This window comes from Terrapene carolina, unplaced genomic scaffold, assembly GCF_002925995.2.
Source record: "Terrapene carolina triunguis isolate 2854851 unplaced genomic scaffold, T_m_triunguis-2.0 Scaffold113, whole genome shotgun sequence".
In the NCBI taxonomy this organism is placed as follows: Eukaryota; Metazoa; Chordata; order Testudines; family Emydidae; genus Terrapene; species Terrapene triunguis.
In genome coordinates, this window is record NW_020664464.1 from 3,090,025 (window position 1) to 3,106,732 (window position 16,708).

Below are 16,708 nucleotides of genomic sequence, written 5' to 3' on the forward strand. Positions count from 1 at the left end.
CGGACTTACGACACTATTGGTTCCTTAAAATTGCTTCGTAAGTCGAAACGTCGTAACTCGGAACCGCAATCCATTCCATTGCGGGACCGAGCATCGTAAAGTCAAAACCAATTGTTGTAAGTCGAATCGGTGTCAATTCAGAAACGCCGTTAGTGCCGTTTGTCGTAAATCGAATGTCATAAAGTCAAGGACTGCTTGTATATATTTTGTTGAATAGCTTAATTGATTTTTAATTATGAAAGAAGAATGAAAAAATATATAACAGCTGTTCTTATTTTCAGTATTGACATGTTAAAGTCCCCTGATAAAGAAGAAGATCCAGAGATTATTTCTGAAGACAGCAGTCTAGTAACTCTTCGGTATGTTGGATTTTGATGCCATTATCAGAATCTGGATAAGATAAATTCTTTAACTGCTATAGTACCATAATGTGTTTGTCATTCAGGCAATGGTGTAACTGCTGGGCAGTTTCTAGTAATACATTAAAGATCTGGAAACCATCTTAGGGGAGCGTAGGTTGCACCAACCCACTGCTTTATGTGCTTTAAAGAATTCTGGAGTAAAAAAAGAGATTTTTCATGCCATTTGCATTGAAGGATCTCATTTAATAAAGACTATCAGTTATAGTACACGAGATTCTGATATGGCTGCTGAGCTTTAACACCAGATGCTTTTGGACTGACTTTTAGAGATGCTTAGAGTATGAGGCCAGAGAGGACCACCAAATTATCTAGACTGACTTTCTGCAAATCACAGGCCACCAACACCACCCAGCAACCACATACTAAACCTAACCGCTAAAATTAGACCAAAATATTATAGGCCTCAGGAGGCTAAATTATTGTGTGCCATAGACAGAGAACAGGAGGGACTGAGGTGTGACATTGCCTGAGGACCCTTCAATGACAGGGAATTAAGTGAGCTATTCCCAGGTGACCCTGTCAAGAGATCTACACCCCACCCTGCAGAGGAAGGCAAAAAACCCCAAGGTCACTGCCAGTCTCACCAGTTAGAGCCTGAGTGTGTGAGCAAGAGCCAGCCAACCAAGCACTGAAGAGAAAATCCTCAGTACCACCTCAGAGTACTGGCTTATTCCGTCCAGGGTTCCATCGACAGCTGTGGCCATCTCTAATGCTACAGAGACAAACAAACCACCCCTACAGTGGGGGTCAAGGGGTAATCAATCCCTTTCTGACAGGTGGCCAGCTGAAGCCCTGAAGCATGAGATTTTAGGAACATCAAATGCTCAGGAAACAGGAAGTTAAATATGAATAATAAAGTGGACCTGACACAAAGGTGGGAGAGAGAATTCCCCAGAGTGCAAGGTGGGTCTGAGGCATGCTAATCCCTGGTGATAGGATGGTTATGTTGCTATGTCCAAAGAAGCAGTTCCTAGGTTGTAACCAGATCACAACACTCTGAGCCCTAAATTGCTAAAATGCCATCATGTGGTAGTAACAAACCCAGCACTTCTGGTCCACTTTAAACCTTGATTAAATTATCCCACACTTGGCCAACACAAGCCTTGATTCATTGATGGTACTTGACATTCTTTTTGCCTGTCTAGAACAAAGAAAATGCAATCTGTGGCTTATAGTTAGAATTAGTGTTGGTGGGTCTTGCTACTGAAAATAACACATCTGGAAAAGCCTGCAGGTAAATATACATGCACATATAATGAAAATTAATGTGTGTTAATATTAACTATGTGAACACACATATTTAATATTGTTATGAGCTGGGTGAAACCTTGTTATGGGTTGTTAATACCTCTTTGAGATTGGATGTGAATGCGTCCTTCAATTAACACAACTGAGAGACTGAGTTAATCAGAAATCCACCAGGTAAAACAAAACGGGGTTGTGAACCCACCCAGAAGCTTTGGACTGAGTGGACAGAGGGGTTTTGCTGAGGGGTGTGTGAGCGAAGGCAAAAGACACAGATCAGAGAGTGGGCCTGGTGGACGGAGGTTTAAAAACAAGAAAGCCAACCAGCAGCCTATAAGCACAGTGTGACCTGGAAAAAGCTAGAGACAGCTTTTGGGTCAGGTGTTGAGGCTGTACGCTAAGAAACTGCTCCATTTGTTCTTGGTTCCTCCTGATTTCAGACACACGACTTCGTACATTCCTTGGAAAATAAATAGGATTGCATCAAAGAAAATACCAGATTCCATCATTTTCTACTTTCAATTTCACTTTATATTCTTGTTTAAATGAGACTGAACAGAAGTAGTTTGGATTTCTATAACTATGAGAGAGAGTGACTCTGTAGCCCAATGGTTAGGGCACCAACCTGGGAGGTGAGAGACCTGACATCCAATCCCCCTGCTCCAGTCATTCTTTCATTATTTATCCACAGCGGAACAGTTTCAACAGGGGAGACTAAGAGCGCCTCCACATCAGAATATTCTATAGCCTGTGGTTAAAGCATCTTAAGAGATGTGAGACCCCATTCAAATCCTTTCTCTCCCTCTGGCAGGGGGGGCGGGGAAATTGAATCTGGGTCTCTTGCATCCCAAGTGAATGCTCTAACCACTGGGCTAAACGTTATAGGGTGGGCACGACCTCTTCTTCCTCCAGCTGTTTTGCGTGGAACGAGGCAGCTGCCTAACTAATTCACTGGTTCAGGAAATGTGTTAGGCATCTAAGTCACCGAGTCAATGCAGCGGGTTCCCATTCGTGGATGACTAGGAGAGGCAGGTATCTCCTTGCAGCCTGGATTGAGGTGCCTAACTCCAAGAGGGGGGGGCCTAGCACATACCCCTCTTGTCAGCATTGCTCTTGAGCTAGCTTCGGTGGCTCCCTGCCTAGCATGCTGCCTTTTGTGGATCGCATTCATAGGCACCTCTCTCTTCCCTTTCATTGTATAGGGAGCCTAGGTATTTAACTTGGCCTTGTAGACCACAGTGTTGGTCTTTTGATTTTCCAGGTGTTTGAAAGTTAGGTACTGTAATGCTCAGCATTGCAACGCCTAAGTCCCTTCATGGATTCCATCCTGGATCTTAACCTATTTAATGTTCTTTGTAAACTGCCAAGTACGTTGATGGTTTGATACATACATACATACATACATACATACAATGTTCGTTCTAAAAGATTTCAGCCAATCTAGATGCTCAACTTTCAATTAGTTTTTCTGAACAGGTGGCATTATCATAAAGTAAAGTGAGTAATCAAGACATTTATGTAGGCTTACTACACCATGATGTAATCAAAAAGATAGGCTGCTGCCTACATCAGAACATTATTTCTGGAATATTTGACAATATTTGACCATGGTCAAATAACAGGTGGTCAACTGATTGGTCAGTTGATGTTATTCAACTGGTCAATTAACCAGTTGGCCAAGCCTCATCTCTCTGGAAGTGTTTAGTCTTTTCCATTTTAAACCAGCATTGCAGTTCCCATGTCGTTTTAAAATGTACCTAGTTACACTAAACAGCACGCTTTATAATGCCATTTTGCCTTGTCTCTCTCTCTTGTTGCCCTCTACCCTATCAAGAATTAGAAAGAAGGCCCTGGAGAGGCGAGAAGAAACCATAATTGTAGATCGCACTTGCAGACAAGAAACATTTACTTATGAGATGGTAAGATTTTCCCCTCTTCTCCTCCCAGACTCTCAAGACAATTGAACCCTGTCAAGAAAACAGCTCTCAAGGACTTCCTTTGCTTTGTGTTTTTGATTTGCTGGTGAAGCCAACTATATCATTCACACTGTTGTATTATGAGTTTGCAAACAATGACTAAGATGACATATGCTCCTATAAGTGGGTAGCCCACACTGGAACACTTTTGGGGCAGGGACTGTCTCTCACTGTGTTTGTAGAGTCCCTAACACAATGGGATTCTAATCTTGGCTGAGGCTTCTAAGCATTATCAGAATATTACTGATGATGATAATAACATGGTTTCTGTTTTATATGGGAGCCCCAATGTGCTGGGTGCTGTACAGACATATAATACGATTAAGGCATAGGCCCTATAGCAGGGGTTCTCAAACTGGGGGTCAGCACCCCTCAGGGGGTCGCGAGGTTATTACATGGGGGGTCGCAAGCTGTCAGCCTCCACCCCAGACCCCGCTTTGCCTCCATCCAGCATTTATAATGGTGTTAAATATATAAAAAGTGTTTTTAATTTATAAGGGGAGGGGGGTTGCACTCAGAAGCTTGCTATGTTAAAGGGGTCACCAGTACAAAAGTTTGAGAACCCCTGCTCTATAGGCAATGCCTAGAGCTCAGGAGTCATGGGATGGTGTCACGACCTCCTCTTTAATTTAAAACAAAAATATCCACAACCATCATGGACAGAGACTTTTTTTTTTTTTTTTTTTTTTTTTTAAAGGTGAAATTATCCTAAATTTCCAGCTCCTGGAATCAATTGATTATACAAGAAAAACACCAAACATTATGAGAGTTAGGAATTGCCCTGTGTGGCCCTCCTGCACTTACATGCACTTAACACTGCTGCCTCCTCTTGCCTTGTCGTGTGTGTGTGTGTTAACATTGTGTAGTATACATAAGAAATAAATCAAAAACAAATTGGGGGTAATGAGTTGGCACAGATATTTTCTAGAAAACAGTAGGAGCTACTCAGCAGTCTTGCGAGCCAAGCTCTTTAAAAAGAAGGCACGTGTACGGCAATTGATGCTCTAATACGGCAATGTCAGTAGTTCCAATGGAATTTATTATTGAAAGTAAAACATACTAGACAGTCTGAGTTTTGTTTACATTAGCAAAAGAGACTCCAGTGATAGAGTCCAATTAGCTTGTACTTCAAGGACTAGCAGTTATCTCTGCACAGGGCTACAGCAGCAGAAAGCATCTCTGCTATTAAAGCTAAAGAGCACTTTGTGGTGGCCAGATTGCAGTGAAATCCTTTTTCAGCCAGAAAAAGGCTGTTTTCATTTGGGGCAACGCTCCCCAACTGTTTGGGGAGACCGGTTGTTAGAGAAGGGAGAAATTACCTTCCTTATTCTGTTTGACAGCTGGGGTTTCATCTTAAGGAAAAAGCATAACAAAAATGCTTTCAGCTCGTATCCAGAACATGCTAGTTTGTACTATAGGAGGTAGTGCCTGAGGATAAGAGGCATGGTGGGGCTGGATTCTTGGTTTGGATTTGCTTGACATTTGGATTGAATAAAGAGGCCTCAAATCATGTACATCATTAACAAGAGTCTCTTGTTTTCGCACACTTCTCCCATGTTTAGTTTCTGGACCATTGTACAATTTGCAGTAGAATGCACTCGGACATATGTATTAACATTTTATCTTCCTAGGAGTCTCATGCAATTGGAAAGAAGCCAAAAGATCCAGCAAATCTAATTGAGGAAGGAGAACTTTTCCTAACTCTGAACATCTTTTATCCTGTCATATTTCAGAAGGTTGGTATTAAAAATTCTCTGGGTCAGAGTATGATACATTTTCCCACCTTGAATAGTGTCTCACTCCACAAGTAGTCTCACTGAAATCAGTGGGATCATACAAGGAGTAAGATGCTACACAAGACTGAGCGTTCTTATTTATCAGTTAGCCTGTAGGTGCTACTACAATTTATCCAAATTGGGGGTCCTAGACCCGGTATAAGCATACCATAAATCACACTCAAAGGCTGCCAGAGACTGGCTTTCTGTGATTCGAGGTGGTAGTTGTAAAAGTTGCAGTCTTTTCTTAATGGTTCAGTAGTAACTTCATAGTTTTACTGCAGATCAGAATGTGTAGCATTTAGAACTAACGTACTTTCTGTGGGTCTGGCCAACAGTTGTACTCAGATTACTTGTAGGGTTGCCAACTTTGGTTGGATGAATTCCTGGAGATTTCATCACATGGCATAATCTTTAATTCCTGGAGACTCCAGGACAATCCTGGAGGGTTGGCAGCCCTAGTTACTTGCAGCCATGAAAAGCTTAGAGTCTGTGCTTCAAATTAGTTCCTTTGTTGTAAAAACTGGCGGTGGCTTTACAGGGGCTGTGGAAAGCTGATGTCAGCCTTTTATGGGGAGGAGTTAGGCCTTGTGGTGCTAATGACCCCCGTTAGGCATTCTGTAGCAGTGCTGGTGGTAAAGACATTCTGGCCCTGTTGTTAACTGAAGGCTGCTCACTGTTTCTTTTGTAGCATAAAGATCACAAACCTTATCAGACAGTGATTGTGTTGGGCAGTCAAAAACTCACTGAGCTCAGAGACTCCATTTCCTGTGTCAGCGACCTTCAGATGGGTGGTGAGTTCAGCAGCCACCCTGACCAAGCACCAGAGCATGTTAGCAAGGTACAATCATCTAATGTAAAGGGGATGAGGGTGTATGTGTTTGTGCTTGGTTGTTTTTTTCCCCCAGCAACAGTGCAATGCAATGGTGCAGTTGGATTACATAATTCTGTGAGTATCCAGATATCATGGTGGGAGGCCAAATTTAATACCAGGATACATCTGTAATCTGAGAGAGAGAGATTTACTGACCTTTGGGGAATGCTTTTTGAGATGCACGGCTAGAAGATGCACTAGTATAAATTTCAGAATGCTTTGAAGATAAAAAATGAGTGTTTAACTATTACTAGGGTCTATGAAATGCCTCACATGTTTCTGAGCACTGAAACATAACCATTACAGCTAAAGTTATTTGCCAGAAGTCACCAGATGCCTGTCAGAGTGAGACATCAGCTCTTCTGTTTTACTTGGCAATTAAAATATGGAAAAACCACACACTTTGCACTTATTGTGACTTCTTAAAATTACAGTTAACACATGCATATACACATAAAGTATACATACATTATTGTATATTATACCTATGCACAATTGCATATGTAACATATATGTAAAACATTCCTAAACCACAACAAAATTATTTGAAGAGCTACATTCTTAAAATACGTTTCCATGTAGAGTCCGGCTAACATCCCAAAGCAGCCTTCTGCTTTCTTTAATTTTATCTTTGTAAATTAAAAAGGTATTAATCTGAGAATGAATACATCAGTGCTTAAAGTTTCGAATGTGGATAAAAGACTACCTTTCTGTGTCCCCATTTAAATGATTATTTAAAAAATAACCCCAGCTTCTCCAAAAAGTAATCTATAATTTACTGTGGGATGCTCCTAAGGGGAAATTGGCATCTGCCTTACTTATGCAGTGGTTCCTGCTGTTTCTTAATAATACACCTCTACCCCGATATGATGCAGTCCTCGGGAGACAAAAAATCTCACCGTGTTACAGGAGAGACTGCGTTATATCGAACTTGCTTTGGCCCTCCCTGTTCCTTGTTCCCTGACCACCCCCTCCAGAGACCCCCGTCCCTAATCACCCCCAGGACCCCACCCCTACCCAACCCCCCTGTCCCCTGACTGCTCCGACCCCTATCCACACACCCCGCCCCCTGACAGGCACTCACCGGCAGCGGCGGGAAGCGGAGCAGCCTGGCCCTAGCCCGCTCCACTCCGCCACTTCCCAGCCGCGGTGCTTAGTTTCCCGCTGTCGGTGAGTGCGGGGAGGTTGGCGAAGGGACGCGCCCCCCTCCCCCCCCCCCCCCACCTGCGGCGGGAAGCGGAGTGACGCGGCCCCAGCCCGCTTCGCTTTCCTTGCTCTGGCCCCAGCCGTGTCGCTGGGGCGGGGGGAGGGGCGCTGGGGAAAGGTCCTGCACTCACCTGCGGCAGGGAGCTGGCGGAGTGGAGCTGGCTGGGGCCGGGCTGCTCCACTTCCTGCTGCTGGTGAGTGCAGGGAGGTTGGGGAAAGGACGCCCCCCGCACTCACCAGCGGTGGGAAGCGGAGCGACGCGGCTGGGAGCTGGCGGAGTGGAGCGGGCTGGGGCCGGGCTGCTCCGCTTCCGCCGCTGCCGGTGAGTACGGGGGGGATCCCTTCCCCTAAGCCCCCTCCCCCGAGCGACACGGCTGGGGCCGGGGCGAGGGAAGCAGAGCGGGCTGCTCCCGGCCCCCAGCTAATCCCCTGGGACTGCAGGGCCCCCAAAAGTGCCCCCCCCCAGCCCCTGTCCCCCCGGCCCGGGGGGGGGGGGGGGGGGGCGGGGAGAGCCCCCGACCGCCCCTGAGACCCTCTGCCCCTTATCCAATCCCTCGGCCATGGCCTGGCCCGGCACCCTTAACACGCTGCTTTACCGTGTTGTATGTGAACCCGCATTATATAGGGGTCGCATTATATCAGGGTAGAGGTGTGTGTATATATAAACATCTCTATAGAGAGAGAGCCCTTGTGCGCAAGGCTCTTCATTGACTTTAAGCTATATATTTGTGAGCTTAATCTATTTCCTTTTGTCTACTTTCTATTGTTTTAAGTTCCCAAACCCATAATAAAAAAAAGCTTTATGATATGACTGTATTTTCTATTCATATAAATACTACTTGCTGCTAATTTTAGCCTGTCCACGTGTACAGCTCTCAATGTATTGTAAAGCGCAGCTGATTAACAGAATAACACATGGTTATTTTGCCAAATCGTTTTTTCCTCTTTTTTAATTTGTTTCTTCCTAGTTGATATGAAAGAGTTTAGCAAAGGAGCTCGCTCTTTTATATAAGAGTTAATCTACACCGCCTTGTCACATAACTTGTTGCATAAATAGCGGATACTCATTGGCTAGCTTCAGTAATTTCTGGTGATGCGGAATTCTGTGAGCCCCGTTAATGCTGATATGACTGGCATAAAACATTAATTAACCTCTGTGAGAAAATGTGTGGTACAAATGGCCTGTCTCTGTGTGACAAATTGTGTAATTAAGAGAGCATTTTGTGGGATGCTGGATCTCTTCAGAGCACCAAAAAGGGAGATGATTTGACCTTCCAGAACAGCACGTCTGTCTTGTTTATGGAGGTGTGAGTAGTCACTATTGGCACATGGCCACCTTTAATTTATGTTTTGGTGCAGGATTGCAATGGAGTTGATGACTTGTCATCCTGGGGAACAGTGGGTCTTGTGGCATGGCCTGCTCTGACCTTGCTAGTTTTTAGCACTTGGAGAGTTGTGTCTAAATTCTGTAAAAGATGCTCATGGGTTTTTAGAAATCTGTAAATAGCAGAATGGGGAAATAATAAGAAAAGAAAGATCATACAGTAGATAACATATCAGCATGATCAGTTTGCCGTCAACAGAGTAACTCTGCCCTAATTTTTAGTTCTGTATTGTTTTCAGAAATCACACACTGTAGCCAGTGACTCTGCAACAAGCCATATTGTGATATCAATATTTAAGCCGAACTCCCCAATGGGAAGCTCTGCTTAAAAACTGACAGAATGATACAGCCAAATATAATGTACGTACATAAAGTGCACCACAAATAAGCTTCATTTTGCAAGGTTTCTGTTGTTTAATCTATTTTTGTTTGTAGTACTAACGTTGTCTCTCTCTCTCTCTCTCTCTCTCTCTGTCCAAGGATCTCTACAAATCTGCTTTCTTTTATTTTGAAGGCGTTTTTTACAACGATAAAAGGCACTCAGAGTGCAGAGATCTGAGCAGGTACAGTATAAACAGTCCCTCAGTGGGAGGAGATCCTTAGGGAAGAGAAGAGAAACTTGACTCATTCTGCTGCTGCTGTGTGATGTTTCTAGAAAACCCCCTAATTTCCCTCCCCTTCCATAACCATCCCCAGCACTGAACTGATCTTCCTGAAGATCTAAAACTGCTTCCTCTGTATGAGCTGGGTCCATTATTTCTTGGGAATGGGTTCTCTGACGGGAAAAGGATTGGCAGCTGCAGTTTTGCCTGGACTAGACTTTAAAATGCCCTGACTATTTACAAAGGGCTTGTCTACACAGTGTCATTGTGTGCTCTACAGGGGTGTGAATTGTAGAGCGCTCTATCTGCCCCACGTAGACCCTGCCAGTGAAAACTCAAAGGTGTGCATTGATGTAATCCCATTTCAAACAGGACTACGTCAGTGTGCACTAGGTAACTTTTAGTTTATGCCAACACTGTCTATGTGGGGCAATTAGAGTGCTCTATATTTCATGCCCGTGTAGAGCCTCCTAAGGTGCCATGTAGACAAGCTCAAAGACTGTTAAAGGGTGTCTCAAAAAAAAAAAAAGAAGAGGGGCAATTGTCAGCTAGACTACAAATTAAAAATGTGCTATTTTTGTGAAGCCAGCAACCCCTCATCTCTTCCTCCCATTACTGAGCATACATTGAATACTTTCTACACAAGTACTTCCCTGAGTTGGCAGAGAGAAGTTATGTGATCATCCCTGAGAAAGGAGATGGGCCGAGCTGTGGTGGCTGGGATGGGAGGTGTCTTTGAGACCATTTCAAACTGTGGTTCAGTTTTGAAAACTTACTGAATTAAACCATCAATACATATTTATATGAAGGGCGTATGGCCTTTGTCGGCAGCTGAGCTATTATGGTGGGCAGTATAGAAATCCTCAGGGCTGGATTTGGTTCCTCACTGTGCCACAGACTTACTGTGCAATGTTGGGCAAGATGCATAATCTCTGTGCCTCACTCTTTGCTCACAAAATGAGGATTCTCATACTTTCGTAGCTCAGAGAAGTGTGAGTAAATGCTACGTGTGGTAGTGGAACACCTCATAGCGATGAACATGTTCTTAAAAAATCCAATAAATAAATACATGTGAGCTGAGGTCAGAAATAAGTGCAAAAGGTGATTTGAGGCTTGGTGTGCCACAAAACACACGACTTCCATGCATGTCCAGGAAAGTCCTCAACTTTACTTGGATTTCTTTAGAAAAATGATTGGCATTGGATTGTGGGCAGCCTCAAGGCAGTGTATAACTCTCTGAAAATGTGTTAGTCAACAAATCCCTACAGACTAATGTAAGAAATGTTGGTAACTTTTTTTTGTAATCAGTGCCCTGATGAAGCGTTTCAGACACACCTAAAATACAAGGTGCACAGATAACTTTCATACATTTTCAGCTTCTAACATAGCAATCCTAATTATTGTCTGTCCATGAAATTTCAGAACAATTATTGAGTGGTCAGAATCTCATGATCGAGGCTATGGGAACCTTCAGACTGCTAAAATGGAGGACTACACGTTTAATGACTTGTCCATCAAAATTGGTTTTCCATACCTCTTCTGTCACCAAGGAGATTGTGAGCATATCATTCTCATCACAGACATAAGGTAAATTATTACTATTTGGGAGTGCTCATCCAGTTACTATAAGTGCTTTGCTTTTGCTCTTACAAAGCCTGATGTCAGAGAGTGCTTGATAAACACCAGTATCAACACTATTTCAGAAAGCTGAAGTAGAATAATTTCTAGAGTATAATAGTGTAATTTTTATGCAGAATTGGCTTAGTAAAAAGGTTTTATTCTGTATGCACCTAATCCTCTGCAGCAAGCAAGGAGATAGACAGAAGGGAAACGAGAGACTATTGTGTAATAAAACAGCCATAAAACTAATATTGGATTGGCCCATGTCCTGCACTCCTTTGCCTTTTGTTAACGGCCTGCTCCTGCAAGATGCTCAGTTTCTCCCATGAGTTGGTGAGCATTCCTGTTGTCCTCAGTAGGAACAATGTTCAATGTATGGCAGCTAGGAATACTCCTTCAGTTCTCCCACTTATAGAGGAAGCCAAAAAGCTTTTGTACCCATAAGCCTGCTATACCTAGTGTTTGCACTGAGCGTCTCTTAGGTGGTGCTTGACATCTCCCAGGACAGGGCATTACATGTCTAATGGAGATCAGCTTTACCACTGACCATACTAGTGAGTCTGCAATATGATGCGACTAGTATTCATGTCTTAAGATTTGTGTCAGTGTTCCACAATTCTGAATGTGACTTTTCCTGGTCAGCATTGTCCTCTAACCTGACTGTCCGTGATGGTGTTCAGACACAATAAAATGATGCAATGTAGCCAAGCCCTTATTCTGTTCCTCTCTGTGCCAGGCTTGTTCATGAGGATGACTGCCTGGACAGGACCCTGTATCCCTTGCTAATCAAGAAGCATTGGTTATGGACTAGAAAATGCTTTGTGTGCAAAATGTATACAGCCAGGTAAGTGACCAGTGCTATTTGGTTAGCTTGGTTTCTTCATCCATCTAAGACTTCTGTTAACAGAAATCTTTCTAGGTGTCTTTTTTTTTTTTAATATAGTATATTTTTTTTAATCAACATCCTCTGTCCTTGTACTCCAGGGGTTTGTGTCCATATAGAACTAATTCAAATTATTAGCCAGGCACAACACACTTTTTTGTTATACACAAATCCTCAATTATTAAGTATCATTTTCTGAAGAATGTCACTGTCGTGCCCATCCTACAGACTATTGAACGATAGGGGAATCTCTTGTAGGACAACCAAAAGAGAGTGGAAATCTTGAGGGTGGCAAACCTGTGGATAGCTCTCTTATGTTTGACACTTAGAATATGAGCACAGAACCCAGATCTATTTATTTTAGGGTTTTTATAGCATTTATTTTCTCAGTAAATTTACTGATAGAGCAAAATGCTAGATTGAAACAATGATTATAACAAGACAAAATCAGAGTCTCTTTTTCAGGAGTCCATGTGTTGTATCTGTTAAAAAACAGTGTCTTCATTAAAGTATAGATAGTAGAGGAATAGGAGTAAAGCTAACACCCTGATTTTACTATGCTGCTTTAAGTATCTCAATGCAATCATTTTAAAGGTGAAAAAGACAAAAAATATAGCTTCTCTTCCTCAACAGTTTAATGGGTTGTCTCTCTCTCCCCCTCCCCCCATTGTCTCTTTAGGCTCTGTGAGCAGAAAAATACATCTGTGGCCATTTGTGCTAATCCACACCCAGGCTTTGCTAGCTGTTTGCTCTAGTTAGAGAGAACTGTGAGAGAACCCTCTGTCCCCTGCAATACTTTACATCCTATTCATCTGGTCTTAGGAAAAGCCTGTCTGCAGACGGTAGAAATCTCTGTATCAGGAAAGTAAACCAATCCCACAGGCTAGATATGACACCTCAGTGTTTCATGGAGTTTTGGCTAGGTCACTTCAAAGCCAAGTTTTGGCCGCTTGCTCTAAGTGGTAATTCATGCCCCTTATCCCATTCTGATACATGGACTATGCTCCTTTATCTTCAGTATTTTGTGATAGGATCACTCAAGATAATCCAGTGGAATGCTGTTGGGACAGCCCATCTTCACATTCTTAGCAAGTCCCCTGGATGCCATCAGAAGTGGCCATAATCCATCTGAGGAGTCTGACCATAAGGGGAGGTGGAGCCAAAGGATCAATGTCAGGGAAAGACAGGGTGGGAAATGCATTACCAGAGGTGATGGTCTCTAACTGCATTAAATTAAAACCAGGATTAAGCACTAAGATTAAGTGGGGAGATGCTGAGCCATTGTTGACCAGAGCAACTTTGGCTGGACATCTCTGCACATTCTAATCTGTGTTGGATAGCATCTTCAGTCACTGTTTTTTTTTATGAGTAGCAAAGGCCTGGTCTACAATGCAAATATTTGCACCAGTGTAGCTATGCAGTTATAGTTCATTAGTGCAACCCCCCTAGTGTAGACGTGCTGCACTGGAGCAAATAGTGACTGGTAACAGTACAGCTTTCCTTTCTCTTTTGCAAGTCGTTTCTTGCATTAGTGCAGTCCATCTACGCTCAGGGTTTGTACTATGTTTATATAGTACCACAGGGCACTGGGTGTGGGTGTCTTGATCTTTGTTAAATTCTCTAAGTGCTACCATATAATTATTTCGCTGCACATCTACCATTCCTCATCTTGACAGCTGTATTGATGCTCTATACTTCTCAATAGAGGTGAAGTTATCAGCACCCTCCCTATTTAACCCAGTCTCCCCTGCCTCATTCAAGCCTATGATTGAAAGGAAAATAGTGTGTCTGTATGTGTAGATGCACATGTGTAAACAAAATGTCATAAGTGACCAAACTGCATCAAAAACAGTGCAAGCTCTTAAATTAAGATATAATTAAAACTGCCACTTGTCTGCTAATAGACAACAGTAAGTAAGAGAACTTAGAACAGATTAAAAATTCAATTCTAATGACCGTGAGGAAAAGCACTAGACTTTGGATGGCAGTGTTCAGTGTCAATCCCAATGATCTCAACCTGTTTCTAACAAAGTGTGTCTCTCCATTCAGTTGATTCCCAATTCTCTGAACAGATCTGATTGTTGCTCAAGCAGTTTGCATAATTGGGCAAGCTGTTGTATATCTAAATTCCTCGCCCTCCCCAGGCAAATACAGTTTTGATTTGTTACTTAAGTTGCCAGGCAATGACCAGGAGCTTCATATTATAATTTGAATACCTAAAAGTTTGCTAAGAGCTTCACAGAACAAGTAAGGACACAGCCCCTGCTAGATGCTGCTGCAGCAGCAAGTTTGTGGATGTGATTAAGGGAATGTGGTTCTTGGCAAACAGGTTTGGGAAAGAGCTGCCTCTGTAGGGAAATGGAGTGGGATGGCAAGGATAAGACTCACCCCACTGGGTTATTGTATCTTTCATATTTCACTGCATGTACAGGTGTTGAATGTAACAAATCTAAGAATGAGATTTTGATGGGGGTGTATCCTATACACATCAAATGTGTCAGTCTAAAGTGAAACACCTGTGTTTTAAAACCTGCAGGTGGGTGACTAATGAGGACAGTCTCGCTCCAGAGGACCCCTGTTTCTTCTGTGATGTTTGTTTTCGAATGCTCCATTATGATGCAGAAGGCAATAAACTGGGAGAGTTCCTTGCTTACCCTTACGTTGACCCAGGGACTTTCAACTAAGGCTTCAACGAGAATGAATTCAGTGAACTGGAACCATGAATCTGCTGCAGTGGCGGTTGGGTGGTTCTGAACAGATGTAGTCTGAAATACTGCTGGGGTTTGGGATAGGCCATCATTCCTTTGTTCAGTAGCGGGGGTTCCTGCGCACATCAAGTTTTTGAATCTTGTTGGTAATTCAGATAGGGAGCATTTACTTTTACACAATGGATTAGTGTGGAGGAAACAGCCTCAGCCATGCTTCGTTTTAACTATAAAAATGCAAAAGAGTACTGTTTACTTTTTTTTTAAAGTGCCTACAGTACATTATAGTTCCACATTTAGACTTCTAGGCAGAGAGACTAACATTTACAAATCGGGGTGTCCAAAGCTAGGGTCCTGAATAAAAGAAATCGGATCATTAAAAGCTGTGCTCCTCTGGCTTCCACTAACTTCAAAGGATACTCCATTTGACTTGTAAGCACCAGGATTTGCAAATTCTGGCCACAGTCCCCTCTGAACAAGGGCAGATGACTTTCATTAACTCTGATGGCAGTAATCCAAACCAATCACGAGGAGAGAATACATCCTAAGAAACCAGTCACAGAATGCTAGTTTATTTCCAGGTCTTTTGCTTCAAGCAATGGCTGCTTGTTGTTAATCAACACATTTTCCTTTCTTCTTCTTCTCTCTCTGAAGGAAGAGGCATTTGTGAAGAGTAAAATATGTTGATTTACCAATGCACAGTGCCCTACATTTCAAATTAATTTCATGTTTCTTTCAATTCCTATGCTCTTGAGTTTATCATTTAAAGTTCATAATGGGCATTATTGCAAGAGCATCTTTGCTATTTTAATATTACTTGACTTCTCTTTATTAAGTTTCAGTAAAGTCCTATAGTCATTATAATGTGACCTGTCAGCCAAGTTTATTCTGCTCATGCAGTATTACATAAGTAAGAGTCCTCTGCTTGCCGAGATATATTTCAATCTTCCAGGGAGCCTAGAGGTAAGGTTTTTTAGTAGTCTGAAATTCTGGGAAGTTGAACAGAACAGACCTCTGCTGTTTAGTAAGAGTAATAGCATGAATTGCTCTTCTCTCATACATTTCAAAAAGTCCATCAGTTCCCTCCCCCCCCCAAATCAGCTTTGCTGGGCATGGAAGTGCCTTCAGCCTGTGTATATATGAAAAGGGTTTGTCAGAACTGATTCTCTATTATTCAGGTTTTTATATGCCTCAATCGTGCCAACACTTACTCACAATAGTGAGGTTAAGCATACGTGTAATCCCACTGACTTAAAAAATTAAGTATCTGTAAATGTTGGCAGGGGATCGGGATCACACTGTGCCTATCACTGTTGTATCTGAATGCCTTCCCGTGGCACATTAAGCATTGTGACTATCAGTCAATGGTCCTTTCTCCTTTCCTCTACTGTGAGAAGAATTATGTGAAGTTTATTTTTATTTTACTCCTCTATTTGCTGTGCTATAATATGTCCTTTGAAAATAAGGTCAAAGAAGTGCACCTTCCACTTGGGATGGAAGGTGAGGAGATTTGTGGTAGTTTTTAGTGTCTGCTAAGTGCGTGTGTGTGGTACATTTAGTGATGATTGATCCACCACACTCAAACAGTCATTATCTTAGACTGGGTAGTAGTGGGGGAGAAGCCAGTCAGGTGAAAGCAAGACTATAGGAAACATTTCACCACTGTTCCAGCTTTGCAATTCATCCAATTTTTTTTTCTTGAAAGGTCTTAATAGAGGCAGAGATGTCATGGCTGGTATCTAGAATGTGGATGGGTGTGAGTAGAAAACACATTTGAAATATGCATGCTCTTGAGCCCTATCTTGGTGTTCTCTCTCTTTTTTCACAGTAGGCTGGTTTGTGCTGCTATAAAGGCTTTTAAAAAAATTCCCTTTAGAATGCAACTTTCATGTTTCCTTCAAAGAGTAGCATTCCAGTGATGCTTACCTTCCCCAAGCCCCTCTTCTTTGGCTGCCTTCTATTAACATATGGGCTTTCCAATCCTCTTTAGCACTGCAACTGTGATTAGATAAAACA

General features: G+C 42.6%; 1 protein-coding gene across 1 annotated transcript; it reads left to right on the forward strand.

Annotated features, from left to right (window-relative positions):
• The first annotated feature begins 207 nt into the window (after positions 1–207).
• Positions 208–14,971, forward strand: SNAPC3 (small nuclear RNA activating complex polypeptide 3). The gene is made up of 8 exons (XM_026652413.2): positions 208–359; positions 3,502–3,586; positions 5,275–5,379; positions 6,110–6,259; positions 9,363–9,445; positions 10,907–11,071; positions 11,841–11,948; positions 14,524–14,971. Exons 1-8 carry the CDS (start codon positions 247–249, stop codon positions 14,669–14,671), a joined length of 957 nt encoding a protein of 318 aa, XP_026508198.1. The 5' UTR covers positions 208–246; the 3' UTR covers positions 14,672–14,971.
• Positions 14,972–16,708: the final 1,737 nt, after the last annotated feature.